At 37.0% G+C, this 22,397-nt stretch overlaps 1 protein-coding gene across 1 annotated transcript; it reads left to right on the forward strand.

The window, feature by feature from the left end:
* The first annotated feature begins 8,228 nt into the window (after positions 1–8,228).
* LOC110887064 (basic proline-rich protein-like) lies at positions 8,229–9,377 on the forward strand. The gene is made up of 2 exons (XM_022134970.1): positions 8,229–8,295; positions 8,440–9,377. Exons 1-2 carry the CDS (start codon positions 8,229–8,231, stop codon positions 9,375–9,377), a joined length of 1,005 nt encoding a protein of 334 aa, XP_021990662.1.
* The last annotated feature ends 13,020 nt before the right edge of the window (positions 9,378–22,397 follow it).

Below are 22,397 nucleotides of genomic sequence, written 5' to 3' on the forward strand. Positions count from 1 at the left end.
TGTTTTGACATTTATTTTGGAAATGAAATTTGGATTATTAAATTATTGTCACAAATAGCGTTATGATGTCTCGAGCAATCTTCACACTTCGTCTCATCCCGATGTTTCCGCCATTGGTTGGGGTGTGACAGATTGGTATCAGAGCCATAACTATAGGGAATTAGGGAAAGTAGGAATGCTTTAGCCTAGTCTATAGTTTTAGAGATTTATTCTTATTTATTCCTTTTTTTTATCTTTTAAGCATATATGTCGCTTATGTGTTAACACTTGGCATGCTATATTTGCTTTATTATGTGCTAATACATGTTTTATTGTCCCATTCATTATGTGCTATTCTTAATATGCTTCATTGTGCGTTTAAATTTGTTTGTTTATTCCTTTAACATACTCTTTCCCTCATGCATTTTACTCGACTATTCTAAATCCGTAAACACTCGAGACGAATTCACCAAAATAGGCGTGAAACCCACAATTTGGTGAACGACTCTCAATCTACCTATTCTTTTTTTTTACACGAGATATCGCGATTAAGCTAGGAGTGAAATCCACATCTTAATGGTAAATCTCAAATTTCAAGTTCTAGTGGACCCTCGTCAACACGTCGAAATTAAATTTTGACCCGACGAGTACCAACCACACTTAGGATACGAAATCGTCAAGTTAGGGGTGAAACCCGCACCTTGTCGACTAGTTCCACTCCTTGGCTTTTTTTTCATAAATCCCGCCAAGTCTCGAAATTTCGATTGATTTGGGACATGTAGTAACCGGAAGGGTAAATACCGTTAACTGACTTGTCGGCGAGAGTATTTTACCTATTAGGCCAAAGCATGCTCCTCAAATTCAAAAGACTTTTCGACCACTTTGGTTAGTCAAAGTTCCGTTTTGGAACCATCCAAATTTTGATCAACATGTGTTCCTAATATTTATTTTATACGATGCAATCTTTCAAACTCGAGTATACTTTCGATATTCTCTTTTCATGCACACAACATATTGAACCTTTTCCATACATTTATAAATATGCATGATTTCATATAATATAATTTCATATTCCTTGTAACGACGAGTGGAGATATATCATTAAGATTGGAGTGATTTCCTTACCTTGACGACTAACTCCACTCCCATTTTTCTTAAAAAAAAAACGACATCACCAACGAATTAGGGGTGATTCCCTTACCTAGGTGATCGTTACCAAAACGTCTCTTCAAAATATCTTATTATGCAAACTCGATCATATTTTATACCCAAATTGTTTATCATTATTCAAAATACCCACTCATACCGATTTCAAAATGCATTGTTTTATCAAACGTACTTCTTATTCTACAATCTATTTTCACTCAACTCATATACGCGAAATTCATAATCATGTCTTAAAACGTTTTATTGCTCCAACTTCAAAACCTTACGAAATGCTACCTATCAATTTAATCGGCTCAATGAAACTCTTGCCCATGAACTTCATATCCGACTTATTAACTAAAATACGCTCACATTATATCATCATACTAGAGACTTCCATTCTTAATCGAAATCAACCTAACCTTTCTCAATTACTTATAAGATCTCATGGATGTTATATGATCGTTTTACCAAATACTCTTTTCAACATCAATAAATCATTTGTTAAATTTATTTTTTTAAACAATCACTAAGTCCTTTTACTAAATTTCTTTTCTAAGGGTCGACGTTTTCACAAGAACTTTCAAAGTCCAAAATTTTCATGTTTTGATGCAAATGAAACAAACCCGTTATTTAAAAAAAAAAAAAAAAAAAAAAACCTTCTCTACAACGCTTAACTCGTCATCCAAATTTCAAAACACGTGGGCTAGAAGACTTCATGGGGACCGACAATTTTCAACATACGTGAACTCCTTTTTTTTAAACAAAAGTAGCATTTCAATCATTACAAAATACGTTAAGCATGACCAATGAGTACTTTATGTTCCTTTACATATACAAACTATATTCTACCTTTCAAACCAAGCTCAATCTAATTTTGATTCGACAAACTCAACGTTTTGTTTAAACAACTATACATGCACATCATCATACACATTTTAGTCGATATTTCGCGATAACATCATTTATATCGTTCGTATCTACATACTTAACCTTTTTTTTTCTCCGCAATGTCTCAACGTACACCATATACGCAATATTTATTTTTCATACCTACACCTATGTTCATACGTTTTATGCTTGTACTCATACACATACTACTTATACGTTTTACGCTTCTGCTTGTACACATACTACTTACACGTTTTATGTTTATGCTCATACATACATGCGTATTCATACTTAAACTTATGCTCATACTTTCATCCTTACTCATGATTCGTACATTCGTACCTATACGCGAGCGTAATCCGAGGGATTCGCTTACGTGGGTCCCATACATGCTTAAACATAAACATGCTTACATACGACATTCTTCTACGTACACATTCTTATTTTCAAATTCATGTATACCTTGATTCATACATAACTAGTACAAGCTATGTGGATCATACGACAATCAGTATAATCGCGGGTGCACACGGGATTATAGTGATAGACGTATGAGAACCATAGAGTGTACTACTGTGTATGGTAAGACACGGAACGTAACATGACCCCAAGTAACGAAACGGACGTAATGTGGTTAAAACATGGTGGATACGCCGCTGGTACTTCCTATATATAAGTGTTTTCACCATGTTACCAAACTTTCGTAAAACGTGCCATGAGAAATTCAGTGTGTTGCAGACCTTTTAGACCTAATACAACTTCACGCAACTCACAAACGCATTATATCCGATTATTCATGACGAGACTTCATCCTTAACACACTACGTTCATCTATCCAACACTTATTCTATTCACATACTTGTACTCTTTAAGAGTCATTCGTTCATTCTATACTCGTATTATTTTATACAAAACTCGTTCGCAATCCAGCTTGTTTAAACATTTGAGTCCTAACTTACCTCGTTACTTATAAAATAGCCTCCCTATTCTTGATTCTTGTGAAACTATACTTAGTATACCTCTATTGCTTTATTTAAAGTAACAAACCTTTTCGTTCCTCTCAATAAACAGGTTTTACGAAAGTATGATTTTTTTATACTATCCTTAAAAACTTCCCCTTGCAAATCTACCTTGACGTTCTCCAAAATTTGGTACTTTTCAAAACTTTCAAACTTCCCAAGTTTCAATTCTTAATGATCACCTTTATGCCAAAAACTCTTTCAAGCCTTCCTCTTGAATAAATTTCGGGACGAAATTTCCTAAAGGAGGGGAGACTGTAACGCCCTGCGTTTTCAAACATCCTACATTTAGAAACCTTACGTGAAATTCTATCTTTGGAAATCTTGTGTTCTTATAACCATTCTTTCATCGTAATCGTTGTAAAATACGGAACTTGCTTCGTAAATAAAACTTGTACATTACACTTTTTACCTAGTTAAATCATGTTTTATTTCATATTTCACCTTGTTACAAGTTAGGGGAAACATTGTTGCATATTATTACACAACTTAATTAACAAAATTACTCATTATAATGTTTTAAAAAAATAAAAAAATAAAGAAATATGGCAGCCCAATTCAGCAAAATTCAGCCCCATATAGTTGGGTTTTGTGGGCTAGTTTCAAGGTGTAACCCCTTCTAAACACTTCCAAAGCCCAACCCATTGAAACCCTAATCCTTCCCCCTATAAATACCACTTATAACCAGCCTCCCTACCACTTTTGCAACCCTAAAAACTCACAAAACATCCACCAAACCGTAGCTGAAAGCAAGGGTTCGAGTAGATTGACACCCCTTCACGAAAATGAGCATAACTCACTCAATTCTTATCCGATTCACTCGATTCTTTTTCCTACTTGCTTGTATAATCATGGGGTTCGATTCCTAGACTTCTCCTTGGAGAAATCAGACCTGGAAATGCCCCGAAATAGTCCATAAACTTTCTGTTTGTTTTTATGTTCATCAAAAACTTGTTTAAATCTATGCAACTTGTGTCCAACACATCTCATACCTATGTCCTAATGCTTACAACTTATCCCATGGTTGGTTAAGCTTAAAAACAAGGTTGAGACATCTAAATCAGAGGTTAAAACCTCATAAACTTTCTGTTTTTAATTAGGGTTTTACCCACAAGTAATGTTCAAGTGTGAAACTTGTTGAATGTGTGATGGTTGGATTAGCTTGGGTTATCCTTCATAAGAATCCACTCATTACTTGATGTTTTGCTATAGATTAGTTGTTGTTAATACCTTGATACTTGTATGTTCATGACCCTCCTTGTTGTTTATAACAACAAGTGTAGTGGTGAACAATAGAGGTGCCTAAATGGAAGCTTGTTCTTCCTACCTCATGTATGTATTCTATGACACAAAGAGGTACCTAAATGGAGACATTAATCTCCTACCTCATGCTTGAATCATAAGACTTGTAAACTATATAATATCTAAGTTATTCTATATGTATACATCTAAGTAACTAAGACTTGATGATGACTTAATAGTTATTTGTTAAGTGGACGTTACATCATCTATGACCATGCCCTTGTTACGACTCTAATGGATCTTAGAATCCATGAAATCATACCAACTCTTTTGAGTTTCAATAGTGTCAAGAACAAGAGTTATGCGTACAAGATGATTATTTTCACCTATGTTACTTTCTATATATTAAAAACTCCGAATCTATAATCTTCCGTTATACGCCAAACTCACACACCTACGTTTCCTTGTGTAGAAGGACAAGGTGCTCCGAACTAATTCATCTACAAACTTGCTCTCGGAATTTCAAGTCACCACTTGTAAACCGTGAGTATACTCGTATTTCCCCCTTTTTACTTTTACCACTTTTGGGGTGTAACATGTTTACCTATTAACTTACACATGAACACTTTGTTAAACACATGAACGTTCCTATAACATGCTTGTATACGTGATGACTTGATACTTTAAACTTGGGTTATTCTTATGTGTTGAACTTATCATTAACTTCGTACGAGCCAAACCTTGACATATGTAGCGCTATAGGATTAACGACCCGCCCGTAAACTTGAGGTTATGTCTTGAGCATATTGCGTTTTCTTGGTTTGATATGTTAGACACATGCCATATTTAAGGTTTATCTTGAATCATATGCTTGCCATGAGGAATTGATCACACTTTTTAACTTATGCTATGTACGTACCAAACTTGTATACTCGCCTTTGCTTTTGCATTGAATTGTATTTTTAAACATGTTACAGGTTGATGATGATCAAATGAAAACGGATAGCAAAGATGCCTAAATACTCACTTAGACGTTTAGGTTTAAAGTGTTGTATCAATTTTGTTTATGTTATGTTGAACAATGTTGTTATTTGCTTTTCTTGTAATGTTTTGACATTTATTTTGGAAATGAAATTTGGATTATTAAATTATTGTCACAAATAGCGTTATGATGTCTCGAGCAATCTTCACACTTCGTCTCATCCCGATGTTTCCGCCATTGGTTGGGGTGTGACAGTTTATATTCCGTCAGTTTGACCGTTTACCTATTGTGAAAAGTCCATAATACCCCCGCTCTTTAATATAAACACTGATGATTCATTATCTCCATCTCAACTCCCAAAGATCATCATCATCATCAACAGCAGCTCGCATCATCATCATCATCAACAGCAGCTCGCATTTTCCCAATAAATTCATCATCAACAACAGCCGATCAGGTTCATCTTCATCATCTTCGATCAGGTTCTTCATCGATCAGGTTCATCTTCATGCTGTCATTCTATGTGTTAATGTGTTTATATTGTGAAAAAAACATAGCGTTGATTCTGGGTTTGATTTTGGGTTCCATTTGATGATTCTGGGTTTGATTTTGGGTAACATTTGATGATTTTGGTTGATTTTGAAAAAACAGAGGGGGGTTATATTCGATGTGTTTATGTGTTTATATTGTGAAAAAACAGAGCGTTGATGTTGGGTTTGATTTTGGGTTCCATTCGATGTTTTTGGGTTTGATTTTGGGTAACATTTGATGATTTTGGGTTGATTTTGAAAAACAGAGGGTTGATTTTGGGTTCCTCATTTTGAATGTGTTATTTGGGTTCCTCATTTTGAATGTGTTTGAATGTGTTTAGGGTTTGAATGTACATAATGTGTTTTGGTATCAACTGATTTGAATGTGTTATTTGGGGTTAGGGTTTAGGGTTGAATGGATTTTTGGTTTGATATCTTGTGGGTTTAGGGTTGAATGGATTTTTGGTTTGATATCTTGTGGGTTTAGGGTTGAATGGATTTTTGGTTTGATTCTTGTTCAAAATGCATAGTTAGTTGTTTAATCTCTGAAGAACAACACAACTCAGATCTCAAACTTGAAACTAAAACCTGCTACTCTGATTGCAAGTAACTCCTAATAATCTATCGACTGTTAATATCTAACGTTGTAAGTAAACCACAATTTGTAAGAATGTGTTTTGGTTTGAATGTACAGAATGTGTTTTGGTTTGAATGTGTTTTGGTTTGAATGTACAGAATGTGTTTTGGTTTGAATGTGTTTTGGTTTGAACTGATCGGATGTACAGAATGTGTTCTGGTTTGTTTCTTGTTCAAAATGCATCAAAACAGAGAGTTGGTTTGAATGTGATTAGTGTTTGAATGTGTTTAGTTGGTTTGAATGTACAGAATGTGTTTAGTTGGTTTGAATGAACAGAGTGTGTTTAGTTGGTTTGAATGTGATTAGTGTTTGAATGTGTTTAGTTGGTTTGAATGAACAGAGAGTTGGTTTGAATGTGATTAGTTGGTTTGAATGTACAGAATGTGTTTTGGTTTGAATGTGTTTCTAATTGTACAGAATGGCTGCGGATGTAAAGATACTCAAAACACCAACTACGAAGGCGAGATATGTAATCATCGAGCTCTGGATGGCGCGGTGCACACAAGGAAGTCATTGATATGAATGAATATAACTCCAGTGGCAGATATGTAATCAGCGAGCTCTGGAATTTCATATCGGCCACTCGGGTTATATTCATTCATATCAATGAATGAATGAACACAACCCCAGTGGCAGATACGTAATTAGTGAGCTCTGGAATTTTATATCTACCGTTGGGTAACATTCATTCATATGAATGAATATAACCCCAGTGGCAGATATGAAATTCCAGAGCTCGCTGATTACGTATCTGCCGCTGGGGTTATATTCATAACCCCAGCGGCAGATATGTAATCAGCGAGCTCTGGAATTTCATATCGGCCACTCGGGTTATATTCATTCATATCGGCTACATTCCGAAGTGCACCCGTCAGCAAAGATCCACAATTGCTTGTGGATCTTTGACGTTTTGTCTCTATTTGTATGTTTCGATCTTTTGTTATCGAGTCTCTACGTTACGGTCTTTTGTTATCGAGTCTGTACGTTACGGTCTTTTGTTATCGAGTCTGTACGTTACGGTCTTTTGTTATCGAATGAATATAACCTAATTGCTTGTGGATCTTTGATATATATATATATATATATATATATATATATATATATATATATATATATATATATATATATATATATATATATATATATGATACATTTAATTATTATATAAAAGAGTTAATTAAATAGATATTAGATTTCTTAAGAAAAAAGCAAAAAATAAATATAGGGGCTCAACTTGATATTTCACTCATACCATAGGGACGCAAAGTGTTATTAATATATGTCAAAAGACGGTCTTACCCCTGCCTCTAACAGTCAAACTGACGGCAGGGACTCAAAGTGTTATGAATTTATAAGGTCAGGGGCTCAAACATCCAAAAATTTAATTTAGGGACGCAAGTTGATGTATGGGACATACCACAGGGACGCAAATTGCATTTTTCTCTTACAAATATTACAAAATATAATCCGGGTCGGGTCACATGGGACCAAACCAAACCCTTTTCGGGGAAATGCATGAATGCAATAATTATTCTTGAGTTGTATTTAGTTGATCATGACAAGGTAGTAGTTAGCTAAAGTAATATCTTGCGTTTACATAAGATAACAGCTTGTTAATTAGATTTTTATAGTATATAATATTTGAATGACATCTATTAATATCTAAAATCAATATATATGTTTATATATTACATCATGTCTTGAACAATACGTATATTTAACACAAAAAAGAATCATTAATCGATGTATATATAAGTTGTTACTCCCATCATATTGTATCACTAATTAACACATTTTTGAACATGGCGGGTTCAAGGAAGTTGACTACGGCTTATCCTTACTATTCTCCTCCACCACCAACACCTGAATGTCCTCCTCCACCACCACCTCCACCCCCGCCACCACCACCAAAACCCGCATGTCCTCCTCCTCCTCCTCCACCACCACCAAAACCCGCATGTCCTCCTCCTCCACCACCACCAGTTCCATGTCCTCCACCTCCACCACCTCCAGTTGCATGTCCTCCACCTCCACCAAAACCGGGACATCATTGGAAGCCACCACCATCTCCCACCCCTGAGACACCAGCTTACCCTCCGAAAGCTCATCCACCAAAACATGCACATCCACCTAAGGGTCCGAAGCCTCCGACCCCAAGTGGACCAGCTAGTCCACCTAAAGAAGCAAAACCACCAACCCCTGGTGGACATGCTTATCCACCGAAGGGTCCAAAGCCTCCGACCCCAAGTGGACCGGCTAGTCCACCAAAAGAAGCAAAACCACCGACCCCTGGTGGACATGCTTATCCACCAAAGGGTCCAAAGCCTCCGACCCCAAGTGGACCGGCTAGTCCACCAAAAGAAGCAAAACCACCGACCCCTGGTGGACATGCTTATCCACCAAAAGGAGCAAAGCCTCCAACTCCTGGTGGACATGCATATCCACCTAAGGGGCCAAAACCACCGACACCAGGTGGACCTGGGCCAGCAAGCCCACCTGGTGGACATGCTTACCCACCTAAAGGGTCAAAGCCCCCAACACCAGGTGGTCCGGCTTATCCACCTAAGGGATCAAAACCACCTACACCAGGCGGTCCGGCTTATCCACCAAAGCCGGGAAGCTGGCCACCTAAAGCACAACCACCCCTACCACCATATGGACCCATTGTCCCTCCTCCACAGCCTTACAATGCTGTCCCACCATCTGGAAACATCCTAACACCACCACCATCAGGTGGTGGTGGCAAAGATCATACCGTCGTCATTGCGGTGTGTGCATCACTAGGTGGTGTCTTTTTCTTAGCATTCTTAGCCGCTGGACTCTTCTGCTTGGCAAAGAGAAAGAAGAAGCCAATCTTAGTTCCGGCAGCAGCTCCGTATGGTCATGGTCATGGCGGGGGTGAAGGACATGGTCATGAAGGTGGCGGAGCCGGTGGTCACGGCCAACACTAGCTAAGTGCTAAATAATGCAGTGTGAAATAATGCATAAAGAAATTCACTGGTGGTTACAGTTCATATCTCGTTTTATTAATAATAATATTAAGATTGTTTTTATATTCGTTGTGTGGGGTGGGACTCAAAAACTTTCATGTTATAGTGAGCGCAACTAGTATTATTCTACGTATCATATGTTGTGTGTTATATGTGAAAGGGGTTTTAGTTAGGTAGGACTCGTCAAATTCAAAATTTGTATTTAATTTGATTAATAAAAGTTGCCGATTGTTTGAATTATTTCTTGTTATTCATGTTGCATATTATAAAGTTCGTAAGCATTTTGTTAACAGAGTTTCTCATTTTGTATATTATATTTATGTTACAAAATGATATAGAACAAATATGTTTGTTGATGCAATTTTCTTTTCTTACACATATGATAATGTTTAAACCCAAGAAAAGCGGAATTCTTAGATCCAAAAAGGATATAATTAAGTGGCTTTTCATAAAGAGTCTTCCTACCAAAATAAGTATTTCAATGTGTATATATAGGCCGTTCGTAGTGCGGCATTATATCACGGCAAAAGAGTGCATTGCGCCCCATAGCGCCGCCCAATACCACTACGACGGGGGCTATGGGGGTTAAATTTTGTGTTCCCGTGATATACATAGCGGCGTGAGGGAGGTGTTGGTTTCAAAATTTGACCGATAACCTCCATCTCTCTAGGGTTTTGCTATCTTCTTCATCTCCATTTCATACCTACCAACACACACGTTATCTTCATCTCCATTCGGTAAACAGAGTAAATACATTTATACAATCCACTTGTCAATCAGTCAGATACTAATTTTGCTTTTGTTGTTTGAATGTAGACAATGGCAGCTACTCAGATGACCATCGTCGCATCGTCACGTGGTTTTCTGCCGCCGTTTGAAGGTCTCCGGCCGGTAACAATGAAGGTTTCGCCTCTGTCGTTTAGAGGGAGTGGTGGTTTGACTCGGCAATAAGTTTTAGTGAGGTTAAGTTTTGTTACGGTGTTTGATTTTAGGCGTTTTGAATCGGTTTAATGTATTTGTTTTTTTAATTGACTAATGATGAGGTAGCGCTTTATGACTACACCCTCTTTTGATATAAAGCCCTATATAACGCGTTTCGCCACTTATCACATAACCCTCCAAAAGGGCTTTATGATTAAACATGTTCGAATCACTAAAAGTTAGCAACCTACCAAATTAAAGAGTCTTCCTACCAAAATAAGTATTTCAATATGTATATATACAAGCACTAAAAGTTAACAACCTACCAAATTCTTAAATATGTTTATAAGAAACCTAAAGTTATGATAACATATTCAAATAAAACCTTAGCATATTTTACTGTCTTTTTCCGTATGTTTTTTAAGTCTAGTGGTTAGGTGAAAACAGAAAAGTGAAAACCAATAATACACGCACAATCATTAAAAAAACAATTAAATTATCAAACAAGTTTCTTCTAAAAAGTAAGAAGGAAAACGGTAATATCCACTATAATAATATTGATTTATTATTTTATGTTAAACAAAAAGAATGAGTTATATCCATGTTTAATTTACTGAACATATAGGTTTCATTACATATTCTGAATTTTTTTGGAGTTTTTATATTGTAAAAAGATATATAAATTCTTTTTATTATATTTTTGTGCATACCCCAGCCTCTCAAAGCTTTAGTGATGTCGAAAAACTTGGAAGATATGGTCTGAAAATATTTACTCATGTCAAGGCATGAATACAGGAGGTGTGTTAAATTGAAAAGATTTTAATTTGTTGATAGAGATAATGTTATAAAGTTCCGTGGTATTGAATTTGCACAAATCATGTTTTTTTATTAATTGTGAGATCCTTATGTCTGGCCGTGTTTGTGTTTAGTAAGGAATGAGGATGAGGATGAGGATGGGGATGAGGATTAGGATTAGGACGTGACGATTTGGCACCAAAGCAAACACCGCCAAGTTCCCTCCTCTTTATTCAAAATTGGGATGTTTAAACGCACCAACCTCAACTCTCTCTCTCTCTCTCTCTCTCTCTCTCTCTCTCTCTCTCTCGTTATTTATTGATACATACTGGAACAATTGAAAGGTATGTGAATTGTCCACATCAGTTATATGGACAAAAGATATAGGGTTTATTGATCAAATGGGCTACATCACTGACTAGACTAGACTAGTCTTTGGGATTAGTTCTCCTATTTGAGTTGTAACAATGGTATCATAGCCAAATTGGGAGTGGTGGCCAACGGAGCAGTGGCGTGGAGGGAACCAGATGGGACCAAACGAGGACATTGGCCATTAAGAAAGGTCGAATGTTACGGACTAAAACCATTGCAGAGTATGAGAATTGTTCCACGTTGGTTGTATAAGCATCAAATGTTGGGTTTATAGACCAAATGAGTTTCCTCACCTAGCATATCGTTTTTTGAGATGAGTTCTCTTGTTTGGATTGTAACATTTTATTCACTTTATTATTTCAAAAATAATTTCAGATGGTGAGGATAGGTTACCATGGTTTTGAGGATCAAAATGATGGAATGGAAAAATGGTGATCTGACAGACTGACACTAATTTAGCATAAGGATGGTAAGGATGGACACCCATCACCCTTAGGGACCTTAGGGTACACAGAACACATTCCGCACAACTTGGGTTGTAGACCAACCAAACAAACACGTATAAGTCTTTGTTCGTGTTCATTCATTAAGGGATATGTGTAACACCTCGAAAATTCATGTCCAATGAAATAAAGACACGTGTCATGTGAGACAAACGTGTCAGAAACCCGGATCACATAAGGACGTATGGTAGGATTTAAAAAGGACGTTATGTTATTAAAATACCTCTGAAGGACCCAAGGGCGACATGTTATTAAAACACCTCTGAGCGACCCAAATTATAAAACCTAAGATCCTTAGATCGTTATGATAAACATCTAGCCGGTTGTTTCTAAATAAATAAAATTCCATCTTTTTATGGAAATTGGGTCATTAGGAATGTTTAAATCCTGATTTAAATCCTTGTATAAAGGGAGTTGAAAATAGTTTAATAAAGCATGTCCTACCTTTATGAGAATCCAAGATAAATTCTTGTAGTTTCCGTCACTTCAAACCTTGCCATAAGGATCCAAAGTGAGAATGTTCATGCAAGGCATGCAAAAGCCTGCCCATATGGTCCCCTACAGTAGTAAAAGCCTTAGGATTCGACACTACACTTTTGCATGGTCAAGATTTGGAAGTTTGCAAGATTTTTGGCTTCTGGCCATCAGTTACGGACGGTATGGCTTCAAGCTTACGGTCCGTAAGGAGCATGTCTAGGCGATTTCAGCAAGGGTCGGTTACGGACCGCAACCGTTCAAGCATACGGTCCGCAAGAGGAGCATACGGACCGCAAGGACTTAGGCTTACGGTTCGTAAGCCTGTCGCTGGCAGCAGAAAATGGACAGCTGCCTGTTCAGCCTGTTGCACCGCCTTAGTAATGTGGTTTTCGAAATCAGGGACTTGATAGGCAGTATTTAGCCACATAGGGGCACCTGGGATCATCTCACAACACATGTAGACTTCCTTGGCAAGATCTTGTGACATTTAGTTCACTATATAAGGAGCTTTAGTTGTGACCATTTAGTTCATTCATTTGCAAAAGTTCACAACTTCATCTCTGGAGCTCTCTGGACATCAAGCCAACTTCCTAGTGATCTCTAGCAGTAATTAGGACTCTTGTAAGTGTCCTTAACCTCCCTTAATCCGGTTTAACTTAGTTAATTAGCTAAAAGTCAAACCGTCGTAATTAAGGTTTGACTTCGAGATTAAGCAATAATTACTCAGTCAAATCTCGAATTAAAAATAACTATAAGTAGGTAATTATGTGGGTAATAAACCCTTAAAAGGGTATTTCCAGATTCCAACTCTAACTATGTTAATTGTCGAGTCAAAGCTTACTTAAAAAGTCAACGGAATGCTTATTTTGAAATTAACGCATAATTAGCAATGTAGGATACATGCAACCTGTTTGATCATTAATATAACTTGGTAATTAATGTAAGAACATGTCCCAACATGTTCAACTCGACAATTTTCAGTTTAGGCTCGGTTTGGAACCGAAAGTCGCATAGTTTGACCTCTGCTTTGACTTTCAGTTCTGACCCATTCAAGCCAAGTATAGGATTGCCTTAGAGTTTTTTTTGGACCTATTTTCATGTTAGTATAACCCTCTGTGATTATACAACTTGGTTCATTAGACATCCTATTCACATGCATGTTTTCGTTAAATGCTTATATGTTGACCATTATGCCCAAATGACCTTAAAAATATGATTTTTGAAAATATAATAGGGTAGACACCTTAGCTGCTGATTTATAAGCTTGCACCTAAAATTTGAGATCAGTTGGAGGTATAGATTAAGAGTTATGCTCATTAGCATAATTAGAAGCTTCTTTAGTAATTAAATAGCATAAATTGCATATAGCCTATCTAAACCCAAATTTTTATACAAAACTTTGCACCTACTGATATAAAATAATATTTTAGGATTTTTAAAGATTTTTATTTAATTTTAGGTTGAGCATAACTTAATATTCTAAGCTTAATTCGGTTAATGCCGGTTTTGCCCTTTTGGGCTATAAAATGAGTTTTATAAATTCTATTGACCCCAAATCTTTTTCTACTGATCTAATATGTTAAATAAAGTATTTTGAGCCTTCTGGAATTTTAAAAATATCAGCTTTCTATACCAAACCCGGAAATGGCTCCAAATCGTCTTTTTACGCGTTTTTAACGCATAGTATGTAATAAAACCTTTTTAAACATATGGGGTTAATACCTACTGGTGTATTCAGTAAAATTTTGTATTTTAACATAGGTGAATATTTTAAACCCAGAATCCCAGTTTTGACTTTTTAGGCCTATGTAAAATTACCAAAATGCCCCTACGGAGCATAGTATGGTTATAAGTAATAAATTTCACATATATATGGTACCTTACTGTTATAACTTATTAAATTAAGTATATTTACTGATTTAATCAGACCTGTGACCCAGGTTATTATTTAAACTCTTTCACACCCTTTAAAATGACCAAAATGCCCTTATGAGGCATAGTTTGGGTTTAAAACCATTTGGGGCATAATGGAAGGTATCTTACTGATATCACAACATGTTTAAGGCATATTAACTTAGGAAACTTGTATAGGACTCTTATGGTTACTCGTTACGCAGTTTACGCATTCCGATCGGCTTATGTAACTAGTTTACCCATTTTAGCCGAAACGGGCCAAACCATATCATTTCTGTCTCAAAATCCAGAATGTGATTAAATTACCCATATTAAACAAGTATGCAAGCTTGTTGGGTCAAAACCACATTCTAAAACGGTCTTCGCCGTATCGTGCGTTTAAACCGTAATCATCATTTAAGACTAACCGGTCTAAGCTTAGGCCGAATTAAAAGACCCGTTAGGATTCTAATAGGTTATTAAAAAACCTTCATTCCAAATATAGGAGCCCAGTAAAAGCTATCTGTACTTGTTGATTCGATACGGCTAGGATTAAATTTATATTTAGCTCAGGTAAATACATTTAACTTATTTTCCCTTATACGGGCTTGGGGTACGGTATATAAAATACCACTTGGTCGGGTAATTGACCTTAACCGGTCGGTGGTTAAGTGTTGTCAAATGGACCCGTTTGAAAATGTTGTTTTATTTGTTTAACGCCTTTGGGGGTTTAATTACCTTAACCGGTCGGTGGTTAAGTGTTGTCAAATGCTCGTTTAATATATTACACAAAGTTTAAGGGATGAATCCCATAATTTACAATAAGTTGATTTCACACAGAAATCTTTATTTTCCAAAACATGTTTTATTCATTTATTTACACTGAGCCACTTCTCTGAGCTTGATAGTGCTTTACTGCACTTTTCCTGGATCACATAGATCACCTGAAACATGTTTGAAAAAGGTTTTGTCAGCGGGGAAATACTGAGTGAATCATTCCATTTTCTAAAACGACCCGTTAGTTATAAATTTACAGTATTAAGAGCGATTACAATGTTACTATCAACCAATTATCAAGAATGGGTATTTGTCACTCGACCGGATCTGTGACTGTGGTCATACCACTATTGGGTCCCGTTGCCCTAATAGTGACGGTTTACTCACACAGAGTAATAATTACTCACATAGAGTAATACTCACTCACATAGAGTGATAAAAATAGTAATGTGCACAATACCCCACATACCAGCTGTAATTTGGTGATTACAAAGACTTAATCCCTGTAATTATAACTTTGAAAATAATTTGAGGTATTGTAATACTTACTCACAAACGGTGAGAAAATAATTTAAAAAGGAGAATGACTCACATGGCAGATTAACGAGCAATAGATATAAGCCTACTGATTAGCCTTGATTACACCTAGTTTAACACAATGCACACACAGGCAGGTTAGTAACTAATACAGCAGCTACGTCAATTCACGAGATTAAACTCTCACAACGATTAATCAGTGCAATACTCGATAATTCAATCGGATTCACAACGAATAACAGAGCATAGTCCGAATTCGAACAGCACTCAAATATTCAAGTCGAAATCACGACGAATAATCAAAGTATAAGCTCAATTGAGCAGCACCTGGACTATCATTGGATAGTTATAATCGATCGGATGTTGAATCGTAATAGCGATCGAGTTATTACCCTGATTGTGGCAGCACCTCGTGATTAGTGTGTGTGTTGGACGGTTTCTGTGATAACTCAGTCTACGTAACTCGATTTTACGTCGTTCCAAAGACAGAATTCAAGTCCCAAATGCCCAGTATTTATACATGAAATTGGCATCTCCCGCGTGTCGCGGAAGCTGACAGTGATTCTGTCGCGACTCGCCTGGGAAACCTATCTAGCCTAGAGTAGCCTTGTTGTGGGTATAGGCCTGCTGAGTTGGTTTCGACTGAAACTTAGCTCCCACGTAAAATTCGTTAAGATATTACCAACTAGGGTTTATCCCCCTCTGAGTTTTAGGGGCCCTGATCCTGATTCTGATTGTTATGAAAATTTTAGGGTTAGTGCAAAATTACTTGGGTGTCTCCATTAGGGTTTTCTTATTGACTAATTAGTGTCCTAATTGTTGATTTTTAGTGGCAGTTGTTACATTCTCCTCACCTTGAGAAAAATCTCGTCCTCGAGATTTACTGGAATAGATGAGGGTACTTTCGCTTCATTTCCGATTCCAGTTCCCACGTGTATTCTGGTCCTCTCTTGGATTCCCATTTGACTTTTACTAGCACTAGTCGTTTGTGCTTAAGAAACTTGATCTTCCGGTCTTCTATTTGTAGGGGTTTCTCTACGAATTTTAGCTTTTCATTTACCTCTATATCTTGAAGAGGTACTACTAGGGATCCGTCTGATAAACATTTCTTGAGATTGGATACATGAAATACATCATGTACTCCAGCTAACTCTTCTGGTAGTTGTAAACGATAAGCTACTGGTCCGATTCGTTGGATCACTGGGAAGGGTCCAACATATCTTGGACTCAGTTTTCCTTTCTTACCAAATCGTACGACTCCTTTCCAAGGAGAAACTTTTAAAAGTACTTTATCTCCTACTTGGAATTCTAAAGGTTTGCGACGATTATCAGCATAGCTCTTCTGACGATCTCGAGCTGTTTTCAGTCTTTCCTTGATCTGGGTTATCTTATCAGTAGTCTCTTGTACTATTTCAGGACCTGATAATTGACTTTCTCCGATTTCTGCCCAGCATACTGGAGTTCTGCATTTGCGTCCATACAGTGCTTCGAATGGTGCAGCTTCGATGCTTGAATGATAACTATTGTTATAGGAGAATTCTATTAATGGCAAATGGCTATCCCAATTACCACCAAAGTCAATTACACATGCTCGGAGCATGTCTTCTAGAGTTTGTATTGTCCTTTCACTCTGTCCGTCTGTTTGTGGATGATATGCAGTACTTAGATTTAGTCGAGTTCCCATTGCTTTCTGAAAACTTTTCCAGAAATGAGAAGTAAATCGACTATCTCTATCCGATACTATGGAGAGTGGGACTCCATGTAGGGACACTACTTCGTCCACGTACAGTTGTGCTAACCTTTCCATGCTAAAGGTTTCTTTCATTGGTAAGAAATGAGCTGATTTGGTTAATCGATCTACAATTACCCAAATTGCATCATTACCTCTTTTGGTTCTGGGTAACTTAGTAACAAAATCCATCGTTATGAGTTCCCATTTCCATACAGGCATTTCTAGTTGTTGAAGTAATCCTGAAGGTTTCTGGTGTTCTGCCTTAACTTGTGAACAAGTTAAACACTTGGATATGTATTCAGCTATATCCTTTTTCATTCCTATCCACCAAAAATGATTTCTTAAATCTTGGTACATCTTATTGTTTCCTGGGTGCATGGTATACCTAGATTTATGAGCTTCTTCTAAGATTCTATTTCTTAACTCTCCTTGTTTAGGTACCCAAATTCGTTTCTTATGGAATTTCCAAATTCCATCATTTCCTTGTTCTAGTTCTTTTAGGTAACCTTTCATTCCTTCAGCAGCATCTTTGATTGCTGTTTCTTGAACCTCTTTGATTTGTGCCATTAAATCTACCTGGAGATTTAATCTCAGAGCACGGACTCGTTTCTGTTTCTCATGGTACTTACAACTTAAGGCATCTGCAACCGCATTTGCCTTTCCTTCGTGATATTGAATATCACAGTCGTAATCGCTTAGCATCTCCATCCATCTTCTTTGCCTCATGTTTAATTCTTTTTGCCCAAATATATATCTTAAACTTTTATGATCTGTATAGACAGTAAACTTACTTCCATACAGATAATGTCTCCAGATTTTAAGGGCAAAGATTATGGCTCCTAATTCTAGATCATGAGTCGTATAATTTTCTTCGTGCTTTTTCAGTTGTCTAGAAGCATACGCAATTACCTTATTGCGTTGCATTAACACACATCCGTATCCTAATTTTGAAGCATCACAGTATACCTCAAAATCTTCTGTTCCTTCGGGTAAAGATAAGATTGGTGCATTTGTTAACCTATGCTTTAAAATCTTAAAAGCTTCTTCTTGTCTAGGTCCCCATTCAAACTTAGCAGCTTTACAGGTTAACTTAGTTAAAGGTACGACTATCTTAGAGAAATCTTTGATAAATCGTCTATAGTATCCAGCTAAGCCTAGAAAACTTCTTATCTCCATAGCTGTTTGTGGGACTTTCCATTTCGTAATGGCTTCTATCTTAGCAGGATCTACATGAATACCTTCATGATTTACCACATGACCTAAGAATTGTACCTCTTGCAGCCAAAATTCACACTTTGAGAATTTGGCATAAAGCCTTTCTTTTCTTAATAAAGTTAAGAGAACGTGTAAGTGTTCACAATGTTCTTTTTGGCTTTTGGAATAAATAAGTATATCGTCGATGAAAACGATCACAAATTTATCCAAGTATGGCTTAGAGATTCGATTCATCATGTCCATGAATGCTGCTGGGGCATTCGTTAATCCAAAGGGCATGACTGTAAACTCATAATGACCATACCTAGTTCTGAAAGCGGTTTTAGGTATGTCTTCTTCTTGTACTTTCAGCTGATGATATCCAGATCTTAAATCTATCTTTTTAGAAGTACCTAGCTCCTTGTAATTGATCAAAAAGATCATCAATCCTAGGTAATGGGTATCGATTCTTAATCGTAACCTTATTCAATTCTCTATAATCGATACACATTCTCATCGATCCATCTTTCTTTTTCACAAACAACACTGGTGCACCCCAAGGGGATGAACTAGGTTGTATGAATCCTTTGCTTAACAATTCATCTAATTGCTTTTTCAATTCTAACATTTCAGTAGGTGCTAATCTATAGGGTGCTTTAGCTATTGGTGCAGTACCTGGAATTAAATGAATTCTAAATTCTACTTCTCTATCAGGTGGTAGTCCAGGTAATTCTTCTGGAAAAATATCTGGGTATTCTGACACTATCGGGATGTCCTGAAGTTCTTTATCCTTAGTGCTAACGGTTACTGAAATCATATACACCATCTCCTGCTTTCTTGAATAACTAGCCAATTTCATTACTGAAATGAATTTCAGTGGCTTTCGAGGTTTATCTCCAGTAATTAAAATTACTTCTCCGGAAGGTGTTTGAATTTCTACAGCATTTTTGTCACATAGGATTCGTGCATGGTTGGCTATTAGCCAATCCATTCCTAAGACTACATCGAATCCTGCTAAATTCATTGGTAACAAATTTGCAGAAAACTTATGGCCTAATAATTTTATTTTTCCTTCTTGCCAGATTTTATCTATTTTCACAGAATTTCCTTCTGCGGTTTCTACTGTAAAGATTTGCCTAAGAGGGGTTAAAGGTAAATTAAGATCTTGGCAAAATAAAGTATTTATAAAACTTTGGTTCGCACCAGAGTCAAATAATACTTTTGCAAATACGTTGTGAACTAAGAACGTACCAGCTATCACATCTGGAATGAGTTCGGCCTCTTGAGTGGTTAGCTGGAATGCCCGCGCATTTCTCTTGGTTGTTCCTTCAGCTGGTTTGGCTTGGTTAACTACAGGTTTAGCTATCTTAGGACATTCAAATTGAAAGTGTCCCCTTTCTCTGCAATTATAACAAACTCTTGTTTTCTTCCTGCAGTCTTCTTCCCGATGTCCTTTCATTTTGCAAAAATTGCAAACCATGTTGCATTGTCCATAATGCTTCTTTTTGCAAATTTTGCAGAACGGAGGTGATGAGGATTGCCCGGTTCCTCTTTTCTTGGTATTACCCACACGAAATCTTTGGGTAATCTTTTGAGCTAATTCCTTCTTGCGATCTTCCTCTCTTGTGCGTACCAATTCATCTGTTAGGGTATTAGCTAATTCTACAACATCGTCAATAGTACGAGGTCTTGCAGCTTTAACGATGTTTCGGATCTCACTAATTAACCCCCAGATGTAACGAGAAATAAGTACCGGCTCTGGCGAAGCCAGTGATGGCACTATCCTTGCGTATTCAAAGAATGTCGAAGTATAGCCCCGACAATCTACACCTAGCATACGATGACTCAGGAACTTGTTTGCCATTTGTTCCTTCTCGTATTCGGGACAAAATTTTCTTTCTACCAGATTCTTAAATTCTTCCCAACTCATGGCATAGGCTATCCTTCTTCCTTTTGCCTGGAGGACCGTGTTCCACCATTCTAGTGCTCCTTCTTTGAACAGATTTGATGCATACATCACTTGATCCTCTTTGGCACATTTGCTTATTGCAATTACTGCCTCGGTTTTCTCTAACCAACGCAGTGTTGCAGTTGCCCCTTCATTACCTGCAATTTCTGCGGGTTTGCAAGCAAGAAATTCTTTGTAAGTGCAACCAGGCGTTGCAGCTTTTATTCTCTTAGGGAGTGGGGCCTGTTGCGGATCATGATCGTCATGATTGCCGCCTCTATTTATACTGTTACTGCCGTTATCTTCTGGAATACGTTTACTAGGAATTAATTGTGGTTCGACAGGTTTCTGAATAGCAGCCACAATTTCTGGAATAGCATGGGCTATTCCTTGGGCGATAAAGTGCTCAATATCTTGTCGGGTTATATATTGATCTTCCTGTTCTTGCTCAGATTGATTTACTTCATTAATTGGTTCATTGTTAGCGTTTTCCATCTGCTAATTGGTAAAAATTATTAGTGTCTAACTTATCAATGATAAAATTCACATAGATAAACACATAGATTATCACAACATACAAGCATAACCAAAATTGTCGATTTCTCGACTTTTACTTTGTTATGGTATATTGTATATGCATCCATACACACCATATTTTACAGAGTTTTATTGCCCATTTTACAGAATTTTAAGTTACTATTATACAATACTGCTTTCTGTGGTTTAATTGACTGTTCTAGTAACGATGCTCCCTCTCATCGAAACTTCCAAGTTAGATGCTCTCCCATTTCCCTGATCCTATTACCTGTACCTATCAGTTCTTCACCGAACTGACGGAGTTCAGCTAGGTTTTCATTACTCATGGGAGGATTTGGGAGTGGTTCTGGGTCAAGTTGTGGAAGAAAGCTATAAGGACTGTTGACTATGTTTTGGAATTGCCAGTCATTGGTCCACCATTCCTCCATTTGGCCTAATGGTCTGGTATGAACTAGTGGGTCTGGAATAGCTGGTCCTAGGTTTAGTGGGAATTGAACTGTAGCCGGGTAAAAGAAGAGATTATCGTTGATAGGCTCTAAAACATCACAATTTTCCAGTAGGCGATCTATTTCGTCCTGGAACGTGATTTCCTCAGACTGTTTAGAGCTTTCGCCAATTTCTATTCCCTTTTGTTTCAGATCTATTCCTATTTCCTTTTCTGGTGGTTTCAAACTTTCTCCAGTTTCTATTTCTTTTCCCTTGTTCATGCTCACAGGATTTTCTATTTTAGGAAGTCTCCTAGTGGTTGGTTTCCTACGGCGTACTTTCCTCCACCCTACGTATCTTCTTTTCTTTTTAGGTTTGGCTTTTTCCAGCGGTGGAGCTTTGAATTCCACAGGTTCTTCTATGTCAGCAATGTAACCAGTAAAGTCGTGAGAGACTTCGATAGGCACTGGATATAGGTTGAGATTCTGGAATGCTTCTGACATCTCATTCATGCTGCATAGCATATATGTAAAAAAATGCAATGTTAAAACTTTGGAACAAAGTTTAACAAACAAACACTGAAGTTCTATTGCATTTTAATTTATACAAAGGACAACCGAAATAAACACACTGGGATTTTATTTATTTACTGGATAGTGATTCTTCTTACTAGCCCCAACTTATCAGTTATTTTAGAAATTTGCATTTTCTGCTACAGTAGCTAGCATATAGAGATTTGCCCATTTCCCGTCTATTTTATCTTCCCAAGGTGCACTATTACCCAATTCTTGGACTTCTGGATTAAACCTAACTCTCTTGGTTCGGGGTTTCTTTTTCTCCTGACTCTTTTTAAGTATCGAATCTCTTTT

The sequence above is a fragment of the Helianthus annuus genome, chromosome 10, assembly GCF_002127325.2.
Source record: "Helianthus annuus cultivar XRQ/B chromosome 10, HanXRQr2.0-SUNRISE, whole genome shotgun sequence".
In the NCBI taxonomy this organism is placed as follows: Eukaryota; Viridiplantae; Streptophyta; class Magnoliopsida; order Asterales; family Asteraceae; genus Helianthus; species Helianthus annuus.